The 17,704-nt window shown below is 31.9% G+C and overlaps 1 protein-coding gene across 1 annotated transcript; it reads right to left on the minus strand.

Annotated features, from left to right (window-relative positions):
* Nucleotides 1–272: 272 nt before the first annotated feature.
* Nucleotides 273–17,447, minus strand: LOC106104222 (peroxidase). Its single transcript, XM_013284193.1, has 14 exons — nt 17,332–17,447; nt 6,943–7,132; nt 6,588–6,629; nt 5,722–5,912; nt 5,012–5,188; nt 4,179–4,375; nt 3,480–3,678; nt 3,138–3,335; nt 2,879–3,029; nt 2,447–2,623; nt 2,199–2,349; nt 1,355–1,556; nt 976–1,084; nt 273–655 (listed from the first exon to the last, which is right to left on the minus strand). The coding sequence occupies exons 2-14, from the start codon at nt 7,125–7,127 to the stop codon at nt 571–573; spliced, it is 2,064 nt and encodes a 687-aa protein (XP_013139647.1). The 5' UTR covers nt 7,128–7,132; nt 17,332–17,447; the 3' UTR covers nt 273–570.
* Nucleotides 17,448–17,704: the final 257 nt, after the last annotated feature.

The following is a 17,704-nucleotide window of genomic DNA, read 5'->3' on the forward strand; positions in this document are numbered from 1 at the left end:
GCCAAGAAGGCGCACCTTTTAGAATCTAGACACTTTGTTTACATACCGTATTTTCTAATCCTAGTATTTTCGGTGAAGGTGATTTAAAGAAAGAGGGCAAAACCAATTTATCGTAAAAAAACATTTATTTACATCTTAAATATAGACTAACATAGCAAAATATCAGTAAATTTTTAAACTCTATTTTACTCCTTTCTAAATAGTATTTACAGAAATGTAATAAATTAACATGATTTTTACAAACTTAAAATGTAATTTAAAACAGAATGTTAAATGATTAAAAAATGTCTGACCACGTTATTTATATGATTACGACATAAAAATATTGGCAACAATAACATTTGTGGTATTAGCCTAAAAACTTACATTTGTATAAAAAAATTAAATAAGTAAATCATGTAACATTCGAGAAATTATTATCTTCATATCACAATTTAGTTGATGTTACAATTTTTTTTTTCCTCTAATAATAAACAAAACAAAATACTTAAAGTTCATAAGACAAGATATATTATTACGTTGTTAATTTTTTACAATTATATGGTTCCTTAAACTAGTAATAATAATTACTTATTTCTTCTTATAATAATGTCTTCTATCAGCCCACAACGATAAGTCCACGGCCGGCAGTTCATCACATGGCACTAATTTATTGCTGTGAATGTAAAATTATATTGTTACTATTTGATGAGAAAAAAAGAAACCTAAAAAATCGTCATTAATTTTATTATAATTAATTTCTACATATTAACACAATTAGTACAGCCAAGATTATAAAGAAAAATGACAAATACGCCATCTTTTCGGGACATTTCATGCGAGTGAAATTCTGATATCAAGCTGATCACCAAGTATGTAAAATGTTAGCCATTAGGCATTTGGTAGAAAGACCAATTGTCTTATCTTCGGAATTAAATATCCGGCCTGGATTCCCAGTAAGAAAGAATTATGTAAAATCTTCTAAAGGGAACTCACTTGTGCGAAATTTGCTCGAAAGCTCGAGGCTGCATTAGTTGTATGTGGTCCGCATTATCACAGAGCAGGCGAGCCATCGATGCGCCGTGCCGAATTGATTCCAACTGACCTGAATAAATATCTTTAATTAATAACAACAGAAAACAACACTTCGTTTCAATTAAAATCTCAAAGGAAACACAGTTAACAAACATCAAGAATGTCATCATCTCCCTTCTTTCCCATACAGAATAAGCTCTTTCATATCACTCTATCAATACAGTCCAGTATCTGAATTACTCCCTTCTTATATACATTATCTTTATTGTAGATAGTCTTTCTATTTAATTTTCTTCACCAGATATTAAGAATGTACGACATCATTTGATAACCAACTTACTTAATGTAAGCGCAGTCTCCGGATCAGCACCGTTTTCATAGAAGTACCTATCTCCAGCTCGCGTGCGGTAGAACTGCTCAGTCAGTATACAGAGGAAGGTCGGCCCCGCTTGCGCGCCCGGCACATTCGTCTCTAGAGATCCAGCTACCACCAGCTCCACGTCCTCCGGAGTATCGTACAGGGTTTGCAAGATTTGCACATTCTGATAAAAACATTTGATTATACCATGTAATGATTGAAGAATTCAACAAATTGTAAATAGAATCTATTTATATTTTTGAATTTAGGTAATTTCGGTACAAACGATGTTATGGTCCGAATGCATTTCATCTTGTCCAGTAGTTTACGTTACGTAAGTTATTTTCGTAAACATCCAGCCTAACTTTGTTTATATCTTCTCAAACAGATTCTACTTTCTCCGAATCTTTATCGAAATTTAAGGAAAAAAATATTCCAAACAAAGCACCTAATTTATTGAAAATTACAGTATTAAAATTGGCTAATTATGTAAAAATATGTAAACCTTAGCTGAAGTAGTAGTAAGATAAACTCATCTTCTTAACTATTCACTAAATATGTTGTATTACAATTATAGACAAGAACGGGGTTTTTTAATCTCTTTTATTGCTTGTTTTTGCTAATCATTATCTATTTAATGGTAATTTTATTTGTCACATAAAAAAACACATAATAATTGATATGTCTAAAAGTTTCCACGTGCAAGCCATTCACGAACAAATGGCTGTTTCTATGGCAGTTTGGAGTCTTTGAGGTCTAAATTTTATGAAACAGAAATGCACATGCATTAAAAACTGTAGATTATATTAATGTCAATCATTAATACCTGTTCTGATATGAAATCAAGCATATCATGGAAGGTGTGTGGTACAGGCAGGTTGCAAGCAGCGCGCGTGGCTTTGTAACTGCCCAGGCCGTGATCACGCCCGCGTTGTATATCTGTAGCTCTCAGATCACCACCAAATGTGTTATTGCGCCTAGATATTCAACAGTTCAATAAAATTAACAGAACTATAATTACTACACTTCTATAGGTAAAAGAAGAACATAATATGATTTACCAGCGTAACTTACTTGAAAAGAAACTGCGTCATTTCGGTGTCCCAGAACTGATCACTAAAGTCTTGCGGCTGCGTAGCTAAACCTCTTGCTAAATCATCGAATACATTATTGATTTCTAACAACAGAGGTCTGTTAAACCAATCGCTCATACGCACAGCACCGGATAGTTTGCGATTTTCTGATATCATTCTGTGAGAAGAAACAAATCATGAAAGTATAACATTTTAAAACAAAAGAAGTGTTACAAAAGTTAAGCAATCTTGTTAAATATTTTAGAATGTGTCGATCATAATAGCACTAAAGTTATTTGATATAAGGTGATAGATGCGGGAGGTATGTCTGTTTAGAACCAATGGGAAATTCATAATAACTCCTATCTGGTTTCCTAGCTCGAGTGTATGGTAGCACAAAAATGGATAGTTAACAAGGTGACTTAGTTCTTACTGTAAATATCCTCGAATCAATGTATGGAAATGTCTAAACGCGGCAGTTGCATGCTCGTCGAGTACTGTTGGGTTTACTCTTGGATTGTAGTCGTCGACAAAGCCTTTGGCGCCAGGGTATATCAGCTTATTCTTTACCATATTGTTGAAACCTTTAAAAGCATTATTTATTACAAGCCTTTTGTTCATTATAATTACTACATTTTCAGTAACAATTCTTCTTAATTCATCAGTTACTAAGTTAGTGGTTTAGTACTTACCAAGGAATATAGGTAAATATTCATAGTAATTAATATGTTGAATTTCAGCTATATGGATACGACGGGCCTCTTGATAAATGGTCTCATCATCCCAGTATGGGTTCAGTTTAGCCAATGTATCGGCGATGCGATTGTGCTCTCGAAGTAGTATGATTTGTAAGATTGTCAATTGAGGATTTTGGTTGACTCTTATATCACCTTAAAGTAAAGGGAATATTTAAACCATATTTATGTAATGTTATTATTGTCTTTGTTTATTTCTTAGATAAAGTACGGGAGACCCCTGCCCTGTACATTTGAACAGGGCAATGGAACATAATGGACAATACGTGTTTTTCTCACCAGTTAAATAGCAGGGTTCGTTTACAGAGACCGCGGATTCACATGTGAGAGTGATATTAGGGTCCTGTGGTGGCCACTCCCGCCCGTTCCGCACGAGGGTAGTCAGACGGCCGCCGGAGAATGCGCGGATCGCAGCGCCTTGCTGCGCGCTACTGCCATATACGAGGGACAAGTCCATGTATGCGGTCACTGTTGATAGCTTAATAACAAAGGGAGATGTTTTATCCACACAAAAATAATAATAAAAAAATAAAAAAAAAACATCTACCTCTAGTATTGCCAAATATGTTTTCATTGAATATGCAGTTAAGTAGTTAGTTAATAAAAAATCAAACATCACGCAATCAAAAATAGCACTCACATTTTGTCGACAATACACTCATGAGTTATTTCTTCCATAAAATAAATTGTTCACATTATTAGAACACACTATTTGTGCCGTTTCAATAAAACGACGGACCGTAAACACTAATCTTACAGTATACGGCACTGTTAACTATAAAGCGACACTTTGATACGTTTCCTAGTACAATGAAATATGTTTAACAATTATTTATTTATCACGTCCGGCTTTTATTTGCGATAATAATTTTGCAATAGACGCCCTGGGATATCCCACCTTAGTTTAAGTAAGCTTTTAACTAAATACATACAAAATGCACCAGTTCAATAAATTTATAAGACAATGGAATGTCTTACCGGTTCGGCGGGAGCATTAGGCGCAGTACATCCTCTATCCCTGGTCGTAGTTGTCCTTACGAAGTTCATGCACTGCGTGCCCTGGGGGGCGTGGATGACGTCAGTAGGAGGAATGAGGATGGGTGCACACGTCGGGTTGAATGTGGCGTCGGGAGCTAGCCGCCCGTTATCATCGCAGCATGTCAGTAGATCTTTATCTGTCAATTGAATCAGACAGACAATGCTATGTTACTTATCTCGATCCTTCTTAAGACACAGACTTGAGGCTTGTTATGCAACTATCTGAAGAACATTTCTATAGTTAGGAATTTCAACCTCGTGCTTTCGAGTTTTGTCTTATCATGAAGTTCATGAAAATTAAATGCATATCCAAAATCTTACATCATTGGCTTCAGAATAGAATTAATTATTTAAGGTTTCGTTTGATATTGCCATTAAATTAAATGTACTTAACATTAAAATATAAAAGGCTACTGAAGTTAACATTTTTTGTTCGTCTCGGCCATTGAAATGTTTATTTTTAACCTGTGCCTACCATGACTTGCTAATAGTCATTAAAGATAATAAAATCCAATACTTAGACTACGTTATTACACATTTATATATTATCATTATAAGTGACAGGAAAAAGATTTTAATTATAAATATTAGTAGTATATTTATAAAACAATAGCTGTTGCTTGCGACCTCGCGTGAAAATAAAAACAATAAAAAATGTAGCCTATGTTACTCACTGATAAAGTAATGGTGAAAGAATTTTTGAAATCGGCCCAGTACTTTTTGAGTTATTTGAATACATATAAAATGACAACAAAAGTAAATTTACTACATACGTGTTTGTGCCACACCAGCGGTCAACGACATATCGTGCGTGATGATCTGCCCCCACTGCTGAGCGTTAAGGTTCCATACAGGATCTATCAGTTGCTTGTCTGGGAAGAGCCTTAGACTAATCTCTCGAGGATTAGGTAGTTGACGTCCTGTTTGAGAAACCGGCATCGCACTAAGACCTGTAACAAATAAACTTGAAAATACCGAGTTGACATTTTGTTTAGATGTGTTTTTATTATAACCATTTAGTTTTTCGTAATAATTTTTCTCTGTAAGAATATTTCACATTACACTATTTACAGAAAGAATATTTCTTTTAACTTCATCTTAAGTCTATAAAATACTCAATTTTAATGAAATTGCTGTATTTTTTAATCTGTTTTGTCTGTAAAGTTTGATTATTAAATCCATAGTTTAAATGAGAAACTAAATACACAATTAAAATTATTAACTAATATTTAAAACTAAAGCTAACAATTAGCTTACCCTACATTACAAGTGAATTAATCTGAATATTCAAACACATTTTAATTACAAATTCAAAGAAAACAAACAAAATACAACGTTTTAACAATAATAATTGTAGTAGCATCAAAATGAAAATTCAAAACGAAACAAATTTTAACATTCATTGAAAAAAAAATCTTGTCGGAGTTTAACATATAATAGTACTAATTAAAATTACGAAACGGTAAAAAAATAAATCACTCACCATCTGCATAATTATATTGTACTAGGCGACCATAAGGCGTCTGTGGTGTACCCCAAACTGGTGATTGTAGGTTATTACAGGAACCATCTAAAGACCTGTACCTTGCTTTAGGACAGAAAGCCGGGGGTAGACCACACGTCTGAGTCGCCGGGTCTGATCCACTGCTCGGCGGCGGTGGAGGGTTGCTAAAACTATATTTCTCTCGTTAATATCTTTCTCATTTGTAAAAAATAATGTTAATTATTGTTAATAAAGAAAACATATGATATAAATGCATTAAAAACATTAGTTTTAATATTTGTATAATGTATTGTAGAGAATATATTTTAGATGGAAATATTTTTACTAGATAATATAAATAAAAATGATGCAACATAAAACAATATGCATATTTATTTCATACATAAAGTAACTATTTTTAATACAAACATGTAGAATTCATTTAAAATAAAGCATTTTTAAAAAATATAATTATATCATAATAGCCCAAGAGAGAATAAAAGACGTAAAGGGAGACAGCGTCGTAGATGGGAAGATGAAATTAGGAAAAGAGCTGGAATTACATGGAGGAGAAAGACATACAACAGAAAGGAGTGGCAAGCTTTAGGGGAGGCCTATCCGGTTTCCGCAACGCAATCTTAAAACCAGTGTCAAATGAATTTTAAAAACAAAATTGTTAAGTTTATATGTAAATTGTAAGATTGTCGAAATAAAGGCTATTATTATTATTATTAAAGATATGACAAGCAGTAGATAAAAAAATAAATAAGAATGGACGGCAGCGCCTCATTACATAGAATACAAATACATAACAAGCTTATGAAGTAATTCAATGATATAACATGCTGAAAATTATCACAAATAACCTGTAACTTGGCACTCCATACGTCGCGGCGATCTTCTCACGGCTGTAGGAAACACATGTGTTATAAACAAGTGCAAAAATAATCTACATGCAACATAAATATGTGAAATTAATAACAATTATACGACACAAGCTTTGCAAATGCTGATCGACTAGTCTAACTTTTTTCTCGTCTGCCTTTTTCAATAAGCGTTTCCATTTAAATTAATCAACGTGCTACAAACAATACGTTAACATTCAATGTACAAATGTGTGTATAACTTTACAAATTATGTGGGTGTTATCAAGTATAGTCACATTTTAGAAAGTGCAAGATTATTTTTAAAACATAAGAAATGACATAAATAAAATCATACCCGAATCCATTCACAGGTAATCTAAGAGCTGGAGCATTTGATGTGAATGGTATATTTGTGCTACCGAATTGGTAACCAAAAGGGGAAACTGTTGACAGAAGCGATTGCATTTGATCATTAAAATAACTGAAGTAACCTCCATTGACTGCGCTGGTAGCCAGTATTATTATTAAAATCGCCCTCATGATTGCTGCAACAAAAAAAAGTAAATTATAAAAAGTCAAATCACCCTATTGACTAATCCTAAGACCTCCTAGGAAAAAAACATGAATCGACACCACGCAACCTTTTAGACTACAGGAGGTAATGGAATTAACATAGGAATATACAAACATACATACGTTATATCTGCCCGGTAATCTATACTATTATAATAAAGCGTAAACACACACTTCTTTGTTGCCAATGATCAGCAATCACAGCATATTTTCGAATAACTCTTTTTTAACAAAAAGCCGTACACTTACGTCACGTTTTAGGTTATACATTTTCACGCCATTAAACTTAGGGGGTATATATTTTGCATGAAATCCCTAACATGGGAAAGAGACCATATGTTGCTGCCAACATCAAGGAAATATGATTGCCAAGGTTTGTCATGTCTTGTCAATTTGACATTTACCATTAAATTTGTCAAATGTAATCAATAAAACAATTTTCATTATGTCATGCGAATGAAGTCGCACGGGAACAGCTAGTTAAGAATACAAAATAATAATTTCAATTTTTAAAGAAATGTTTTTTTTAATTACAGTTTGTTTTAAGTGATGCTGTAAACCTGTTCAATTAGTTTTCTTCATATGGTCTAAAGGTGTTTGAGATTGCCTACAAATTCTTCATATGAATTAACATACGTGCAAGGCAAGTTTCTCACGGCTTAAAAAAGTAAAACCACTACAGGAACCTGTTTAGGAAACTAAGGTGATGTCAATTACATTCACTATAAAGGAACCAATATAATTATTGATAATAGATTCGATATTGACACGAGATTTTTTAGTTTACATTTATATTTTATTGTTTTCATTTAGTCAACCAGTTAGCTAACCTAAACTATACTAAAATTAGTGGAATATCATTTTATTTGAAAGAAGAAAGCCGAGGAGAATACTGGTAATAGATATGTATGCATCAAATGAACCCAATTGTTTTTCTTCCGACATATTACATATTCCATATTACATCTACAATGTAATTGATTGCTGACTATTCATGCTAATTTTCACACTTGACTGTTCATGCGATTTGCATTCGCTTTGATGTAAAGCGGTCATAGCATGTTAAGATTGCATCTGTAATACGAATTCTCAATTAAAGGTTGTTTTTTTCTATTTTTTTTTTTCTTCGTTACATTATATAAGTCTCCACAAAGGTGTTAGAGGGTCCCTCTCAAGTTTTTTTAGATACTCATTCCAAACAGTTCTGATCAGTTTTTCACATTATTTCTAAGGGATACTACATGGTATGGGCATGTTAAAAGGAGGGAGGAATTGCATGTAACAAGGAGAACGTTAGTTATGAGTGTGGATACACCAGTAGAGGTAGACCTAGAAAGAGATGGATGGATTGCGTGAAAGGTGACATGATCAAGAAGGGAGTGACGACTGAGATGACGTATGAAAGAGTTATGTGGAGGACAAAAACCTGTTGCGCCACTACGGGAATAGGATAAGGAGGAAAATGATGATGCGACATCTCAATGGATTTTAACATAAATATCTAAAGACATTTATTATTTTACACTCATAGTAACGGACGTGTTATTTTTTGTTCTAAATCAATCGACTATAACCTATCGTAATAACTCATTGTAAATGCTCTTAGACATAAAATTACCGTTTATAATAGACCTTTTTCAATATTTTACGAACGTGTATTCAAAAGCTTTTCATTATATAATGAGGTCGAAATGTTTTTGTGTGGTTATTGCTTGTCTAAACTACATTTACTTGAGTCAATTTCAATTATATATAAGTGCAATATATTGCAAGTAAAATTATTTGTAAACATGTTTGAACGTAGGCAGCGATTACGTTGTTCTAAATTAACTTAATTTACTGTTACTAAAACTTTCAGATTACATAAACCGACGGTTTTTGTAATTCTAATTATTATTTACAATATTTTTTAGAGTGAATTGTAAACACAGTTTTCAATTATTCGACCAAATCAATTCCAATTGATAGACCTTGGCTTTGATATATTTCTAAAGTAATTTCGCTTTGCCATTGAACAGTCGAAATTACGATTTATATGATTAATGAATATAAATAAATAATTACATTTTTATATAATACATGTTTATTTTAAATTAACAAGTTTAATCTGAAGTAAGCAGATACAGATATGTTGGATGTTTTCCTTAATAAAAACTATATAAAATGGTGTTTTAAACTCTATTAGGTATTTTAATCGACCATCTTAATTCTTATTAAATTTTTTTATACTGTCTTTAAAATTTGTATAGATAACTAGTTTGGCATCTTATAGACTATAAGGCTGAGGCAATATCGTGTGACCTTTCCTGTCCCCTTTAATTTCCACGTTCTACCAGCGTTTAGGCTATCCCATCAATAACGTTTACGCAAATCATCTCTGTCAATCTAATAGAGAGTTGATGTAATACAATATTTTAAAGTAAAATATAAATATTATTAGAATACGTATGTTGATACAAAAATAACTTCAATAGCTTTTTAATAAAACATTACTTAGTTGATTTTATCTGTTATGATAATATATTCGTCACCTATACGTAAAGGGTTAAAGCTATACTGAAAGGGAAAGCATAGAGAAACAGCTTTCGATTGCCTCGATTCCATTCAACCATCCCATGTTCTTATCTCATTTTTTTCCGTATAGAATATGAAGGACGGCAATATGTTTTGACAAAGGCTTCAACAGTGGAAAGTCAAGACAAATTTGTCTTGACGCAACAAATTCCATTTGTAACACTTTCATCATTGATGGGCTCCAAATGTACTTTAGGTCTACATTATGTAGTCATAATGTAGATGTCTTACATCAGATGCGATGGAACAAAAAATTGCTCGCAAGAAACGAATTAGCGTCAATGTCACTTTCACGATATTACGATCGTCGATTGTCAATGAAACTCGTACTTAAAACGTAACCGTGAAATTCCATTGCTGCGATAATTGCATTAAATCGTATTATTGTTTTCTTTTTCAATGACTATGACATTGATAACAGTGATACAGGTTTTCTAACAGTGTAAACCCATCTTAAGTTTTACACCCACGAGACATATATTTCAATGTTAAAAGCATCTTTGTAATTTAATAAATGCTTTAAATGTATTATTTGTTAAACATTAAAATGTATAATTATGTAACATTTGCTAGTGTTCCATCTTCCAATATTTATTTTCAGAACTTTATGCAAATGTTTGACCATTTTGTAAATAACTCTTGAACTGCATGAACGTAATGTATTCGTCTTATGACTTCAGAAACTGGTTGTTACACATCAAAAGTATTTGCCGCGCACTGCAACACTTCTCATAATGATTATTATGATTGACGAGTTGTAATTTAACGCAAGGATTCTACTATCGAAAGTAATTTATTACTAGATTTTGCCCGCGATTTTGTTCGTTCGGAATTTAAAAAACAGTACATAGAGTATACGCTATTCCAGACATTTATCTATCGCTGTGGAAAATACCTTCTAACAAATCTATCCATTCAAACATTTTTAATTAGTTAGATTTACTTGTTTACATCTGTACTATTTTTAGTAATGCAATTTGTTTTAATGATAATATCAAATTCATTTTTTTTTGTTTTAATATTTCAAAGTTTCTATTAATTTTCTAGTAGATCACACGATGAGAAGCAACAAGACCTTTCTAATTGATGTCATAATGGAGTACAAAAACTTCATCATAATACGAGTAGAACATAACAATGTTGATTGTCTATTACGTGAGAAAAATTATCAATCTATACTCTTTTGTACATGCTAATAAATTTGATTAATATCTTTCCCACCTGGTTAATAATTACTTTTTCTTATTAAATTATGTGTATAATTAACTTTTGCTTCAATACAAAATACACATAATATTCCTTCATCGTCTTGAGAACAGATCTTTGATCCGACCTATTGCAGTTCCCTTTTATATCTATTTTCCACGGCTTCTTACTTAATGATATAATCAGCTGTAACACTAATCTCAGTTTTAGTTCGTTTTATTAACTTACTAGCTTTCGCCCGCTACTTCGTCTGCGTGGGATTTAAAAAATAAAACTAAGGAGCCTATGTGTTCTTCCAGACTATCATTTACATTTATGCCAAATTCCATCGAGATCTGTTCAGTAGTTTAGTCTACAAACTCTAACAAACATCCATCCATCTAGACTTCTGCATTTATAATATTAGTATTTATAATATTAGTAAGACGAAAGATATAACAATTCTGGAAAGTGGTATCCAAGGTAGCGCTTATAAATTTAGAGTCGACCGTAAAAAATAATTTTCAGCAATTCGAAAACAAAACTTACGTTAAAATTGATTATTATTTTATTATCCTTTATTTCTATATTTCTATACTTTTCTATACTATTATAATAAAGCGTTAACACACACTTCTTTGTTGCCTAAGATGTCAGCAATTACAGCATATTTTTAAACAATTATTTTTTTTTAAATAAAAAGTCCTACACTTGCGTCACGCTTTAGGCTATATATTTTAACGCCATTAAAGGGGCTAATTATTTTGGATAAAAACCTTAATGTGTGAAAGAGACCATAAGTTGTTGCCAACATCAAAGAAGCAAGGTTGTCATCATATCATGTCATTTTGATAATTTGACATTGCAATGTAAACAATAAAATAAAATTTTCATAATTTCATGCGTATGAAGTCGCACTGGAACAGCTAGTTAGAAATACAAACATTAAGAATAGCTGGAATTCAAATTTGTAGCTGTTGAAAGTTGAAAGGCATTTATACAATAATATAATTCCTTATAAGAAACTATTTTCATTAATTTTATTACGATTTAAATTAAATTTTCCTCGCCACTGGCCTCAATTATTATAAATAAACATCAAAGATCTCTATCCTAGAATAGTTAGCATTGGAGAAGATTATTGAACGAGTTTCTAGGTTATGTTGTCGTCATATTATAACAGATGTTTTTTATTTTCATAGCTCAATTTGGATGAATATCTTGTATAATAAAACTTTAAATTCATTCTATGGGTTGATTATTAATAGAACGGAACGTCGAAATTATTAAATCTAAAAGCATTTAATTCTTTACTCTGGTAGATAGAGCATTAATAGTACTGTAAATTGACAAAAATACATTTGCACTTTTGTGTAATTGTCAAAATAGGAATAAATATTGAATTATTTAAATAAAGCCATTTGTCTGCAAGATTTGTAGCTAACCAAGCGCTTTTTCTCACATTTATTTCCTCTCCGATGGTATCGTGACAAATAACCATGGCCTGACCTTGTCTGTTCGGTTTCCTTAAGAATTACGTATTTTAACTTTTCATTCATTGACTTGCGAGTAGAAATTTCTACTTTTATTCACAATTATTTTACGTGATATGAGAACGTCTGCTCTTATATTATTTGACGCTAATTCTATATGGCTTTTTTTTTCGTATTTTACATGTTGGACCTATAACACGTATAAATCAGAATGCAAAAAATCAATCTTGTTTTTTCGATGCTTGGTATTTACAGTAAAATATGATTCGTCTAGATCGAGATTGTTAAGGTCATTTTTATTACAAGAAATTCTAAAATGAATAATAAATCAGTCTGATCATAATTGGATAGAATTTATGATAGAAGAGTCAAATCATTTAAAAATACTGTATAGTTGTTTTAAAATAGCATGGTTACCGATTTCATGTATTTTTATTTCAATCTGAATTCTTTTATTATAATTTCACAATCAACAATGACGTAATAATGGGAAGCAAAGATTATCACACTGCAATCTCAGATTCTCTTGTATGTGAAAAGAAAGTATATTTTGCAAACTCGATATATGTTCACATATATATTGTTTAATGTATATATGTTAGTCATCAAGACACATTATTTCAAACTGGTACCATTTATAATTCAGTTTCAACAGAGATTAGATTCTAGATGAGAACTTAAATCTAACTAAGACTCGGAATAATGAATTTAAATAATTATAGACAACTTAGACTTACGGCAGTGACTTAAGCACTTTCATTTTCTTTGCCCTTAAGTAATGATTACAATAATTGCTTGCTTGTCATTTAATTCAATTCATTTTATTATCAGTAATTACATGTATTTAAGTTTGAATATTGTACAAGTTTTTAATATGTAGATGGGAGACAATTAGATGGTTATTCATTCAATAGTAATTTTTCTATGTTACTAATCTTACTAATATTATAATTGCGAAAGTTTAGATGGATGAATGGATGGATTGATGGATGGATGGATGGATGTTTGTTAGCGTTTGTAGCCTAAACGGCTGAACGGATCTCTATGAAATTTGGCACAGGTTTAGAGCATAGTCTGGAAGAACACATAGGCTATTTTTTATCCCGGGAATAGTTACGGTTCCCGTGGGATTCATTAATTTAGTTTTTTAATGTTTACTCGATTATTCTGCAACGGTTCAACATATCTTATTGAAATTTGGCACAGATATAAAACAAAGTCCGGTGTACACATGGGATAAGCTTCATACCCGAGAAATGTCCGGTTCCCGCGGGATACGTAACTTTTTGTAATTTATTCAGTTCGTATGTTTTCTAATACCACGCGGACGAAGTCGCGGGCAACAGCTCGTTCCATATAAATGTCTAATACGACTTTGCCAGCGTAAATTAAAAAAAAATACAAAAAAACATAACCTACGATACATACAGATAAATTTTTGAAATCGGCCCAATAGTTTTTACGTGAATCGTATCAAATACATACAAAAATCCAAAAGTACAGATCTTTCATCTTTAAAATACTAGTATAGATATAGATTAGTATAGAGATAACTATATAATTCTGTATTTGAAACATGAACTTTTAACAAGTTCGTTATCGGATAATATGGTGCTTTACAAATATTTTCCCATTGTGATCACGATTGACATACCATTTGTTCGAATCGTGTCGACAGGTGGGCCCTAAATCTATTTATTGTTGATTCGAAAGAAGGTCGTTATAACCGGAATTAGTTTATTATTGACAACATGACATAACGATTACTTACACGGATGCAAATCAATAGTTAGTACACTTAATAATTTGTTACATAAACGGATCAGTATTGAACATTTTATTAATTTCTCTCGAACATGGCCGTTAGCGACATCTAGTAGTCATAGTACAATAGATTATAGCCAGTATTTATATTACGGACTACTGTTGTAAAGTTTGTCTGGACATTTATTTAATCTGTGTAACACAGGAATTAAAATACTTTTTTTCTCTCTTCACAGCTGCGTGTGAACATGACGTTTTCATTTTAAATGTATTTTGTAACGTTTCTTATAAAACGGTTAGACATGAAATTCTTACTTAATATTTACTCAGAAGCAGTTTTTGGTTGTTTTTGACCTACTATCCTAAATTTCTCAATACATTAACCTTAATTGGGGCAGACGGGAATTTAAATTCCAAATCTGACACTACATGCTACAGAACTATTGTACACAGAATATGATAAAATAAAATAAAACGTATTAAAGAGCGCATACCGTTGACTAAACTATCGCACAACTGTTTAGTCGCGCTTTGGTTCTAAACAGTTGAATGGGCTGCGAAACAATCGACAATCGCACAACAGTTGTGCGATAATCAAGCCAAAGATGTGGGCCGGCTGAACCATTGCCATCATAAACAAGGAATAACAATAAATCAACATATAACCTTTTAAAATTAAAATATCTTTATGAAATTGCGTAACCTCATCGTTGTATCTTTATAGTTTATATCGTCAAATCTAGATCTTTAAATATCTGTCTTAAATCTGGGTTTTATTGCCATTTTTATGATCGAATAGCTCGTTGATCTAGCCCGGTTTCACCGTCGATGTAACATGCAATCGTTGCTAGTATCACACGGCTTTATGAGACAATGTCACTTGCCGTGTTATGGCTACAACGTTTTATTATTTTTCATTCGCTCACGTTTTTCCTCGACACAGTTACGGCTCGCAGGAAACAAGGTTCGATTGTTGTGAAAGAACTTGGGAGTACGGATCAATTATCTATTATACTCCAATAGTGGTTACAGGATTGTCATCTGGGGATGGGAATTTACTTCATTTTGAGACCAAGACACGATTTTCGTATTGTAAATCTTTTTTTTATCCGTGAATTTTGTGGCAGTTTTCATCAACCAGTCCTAAAGTATACTTAAGTATCTGTTTGGTTATGTTTTTCAATTAAAGCTAAACCTAAACGTTGATGATAACGTAATTCTTATTAGAGGCCCGTAAATGATTCTTAAGGGACCCCTAAATTTGAGGAATAGTTAGTGAATATGCCCATTATAGTCTATAAAGTAATAGATTACATTATAGTAACATAAACAAATCCGAGAATTTGAAAACTATTTTAACGAAGTTTTAATTAAGCACCGTATATCCCGATCAATTCGGACCATTACAATAGGCTATTGTTTGAAATCATAATGAGTCAAAGGCCTTAATGAAACGTATTCCGTATAATTCACTGTTTGATACAGACAGCGCAATATTGTGCAACTTGTTAGCATGCCGCTGTTTAATTGAAATTATTCAACAATACATTTAAATTTTCAAAGATAAATTGGGGGTTATAAAATATATGATTATTAGATAGCATTCAATCAAACAAATAAATAATAGACACTGCATTTATATATTGTGTTAAAAACCTTTTACTCTTTAAATGAACTGACGATTAACTTAGTATCTTAGATCAGTATTTAGTGAAATAAGAATATATAATAATAAGAATATATAAGTAATAATCAAAGTGTGAGGTGGTCCAGCTTATATTTGTTTTGGAGGGAATATAACTTGGGACCCAAAGAGAATTTTAACTTTTAGCGCTGTCATTGAAAATGAAGCGACAAGTTGTTAGATTTAGGTAGAATATTCTTTTTTATCTCTTTATTTCCAAAATATTATAATATGGTTACTTAAGTTATTCCAACTTACGTGTAGGTGTCGCCTTTTAAACATTTATACAGAATATCATAGATGCATATAATATGCTCTCAATAAGAAAAATAATCTATAGCCTTCTGACTTCAACGATTTCCTATCAACTAAATTAACATCATTGTGCATCTGTCATTGAAACATTCACTGAGTCCAAGTCACGTGCAGTTTGTCTGTTGGCGCGTAAACAAAACAATCAAAGCGAACCGCCTCTGCGGATACGCCATCAGACACAGGCCTTCTCTTGCTTACTAATGAATGCTCCACATTACTAATCATACATCTGTGAGTTAATCCAACTGTGTTTTATTTTTATTGGCACCTCTTAACAGTTTAATAAATATTGGAAAATTAAGTGTCTTTTTTTTTTTTGACAATGTAATAGATATACTGACTAAACAGTAGTCAGTTTAGGGCATAGTGTTGTCTATTTTTTTGTTGTTTAATGATGCAACATTTTGATTTAATAACAAGATCCCTTTGACTATCCTATAGATAGCTTTTGCTTGTGACTTGGCCCGCGTCAAATTAAAAAAATTAGCCTATGTTACTCACAGATAATTTACCTTTCTAACGATAAAAGTATTTTGAAAATTAGCCCAGTAGTTTTTGTGTTATTTCAATATATACAAAACTACAAATCAGTCCTTTTTATTATATTAGTATAGATTATGTTTAAGAAAACGGACGTAAATTCTTATGTAATGTAACACGTAAGTTTCCCCTGACAACACCGTAATGATTACGTACACGATAAAGACATACAATTGTGATTAAATTGCACACTACGAGACCCTAAAGGCTTCCAGTAAGGCCGGAACAGAGCGATAATCTGCCCTAAGGCGAGGAAACTTAACACAAGTTCTTAGTGTATACTGATGAATTAGATGTAACAGATAACATTTGTTACTCCCACTTGCTTTCTAACTGATAAAAGCAGACGTTTGATCACGTGATAAAGTGCGTAAGTTCAATTCCAATGGATTTTAAAATTTTATAGAGTGATTCTATAAATCAATTAAATTCAGTGGCCAATTTGGCCTTAAAAAATTATATTAAAAGTATAGAAGATATAAAAAAATATTAACAATAATTAATTTTGCATACAAAATAATAATAATAAATAATTCTATTAAAATATTAATTATTTAATAGAATAATGCTTATGCATTATTCTTTATATTCTAGTAGTCTAATAAAAAAAACTTACTGGCTTAAATAATTTTTGTCACACAATAAACGAACACTGGCTGGAAATAAAAACAAATAAAAAGACCGCGTCCGATTCGGTACTGCGACGCTTGCAGCGAAAAGCGCTGTCACAGCAACGGCGAGGCGCGAACCAAACCGCGTGAAGGGAGGACAATAAACTTATATAGTTGACACGTAGCGGGGATGAACCTCAGCTATATCCTTCTAAAAAAAGCACAAATATTTGTGAGATACCTTGCTATGTTTAAATATATATCGCAAGAATTAACACCAAGTTATGAATCAAAACGCAACTAAATTAGACTAAGTTAAAGTAATGTAAACTGTGATGAACTGTGATTTTAATGTAATTAATTATGTTAAGTTAATTA

Source organism: Papilio polytes, unplaced genomic scaffold, assembly GCF_000836215.1.
Source record: "Papilio polytes unplaced genomic scaffold, Ppol_1.0 DF823691.1, whole genome shotgun sequence".
Lineage (NCBI taxonomy): Eukaryota > Metazoa > Arthropoda > Insecta > Lepidoptera > Papilionidae > Papilio > Papilio polytes.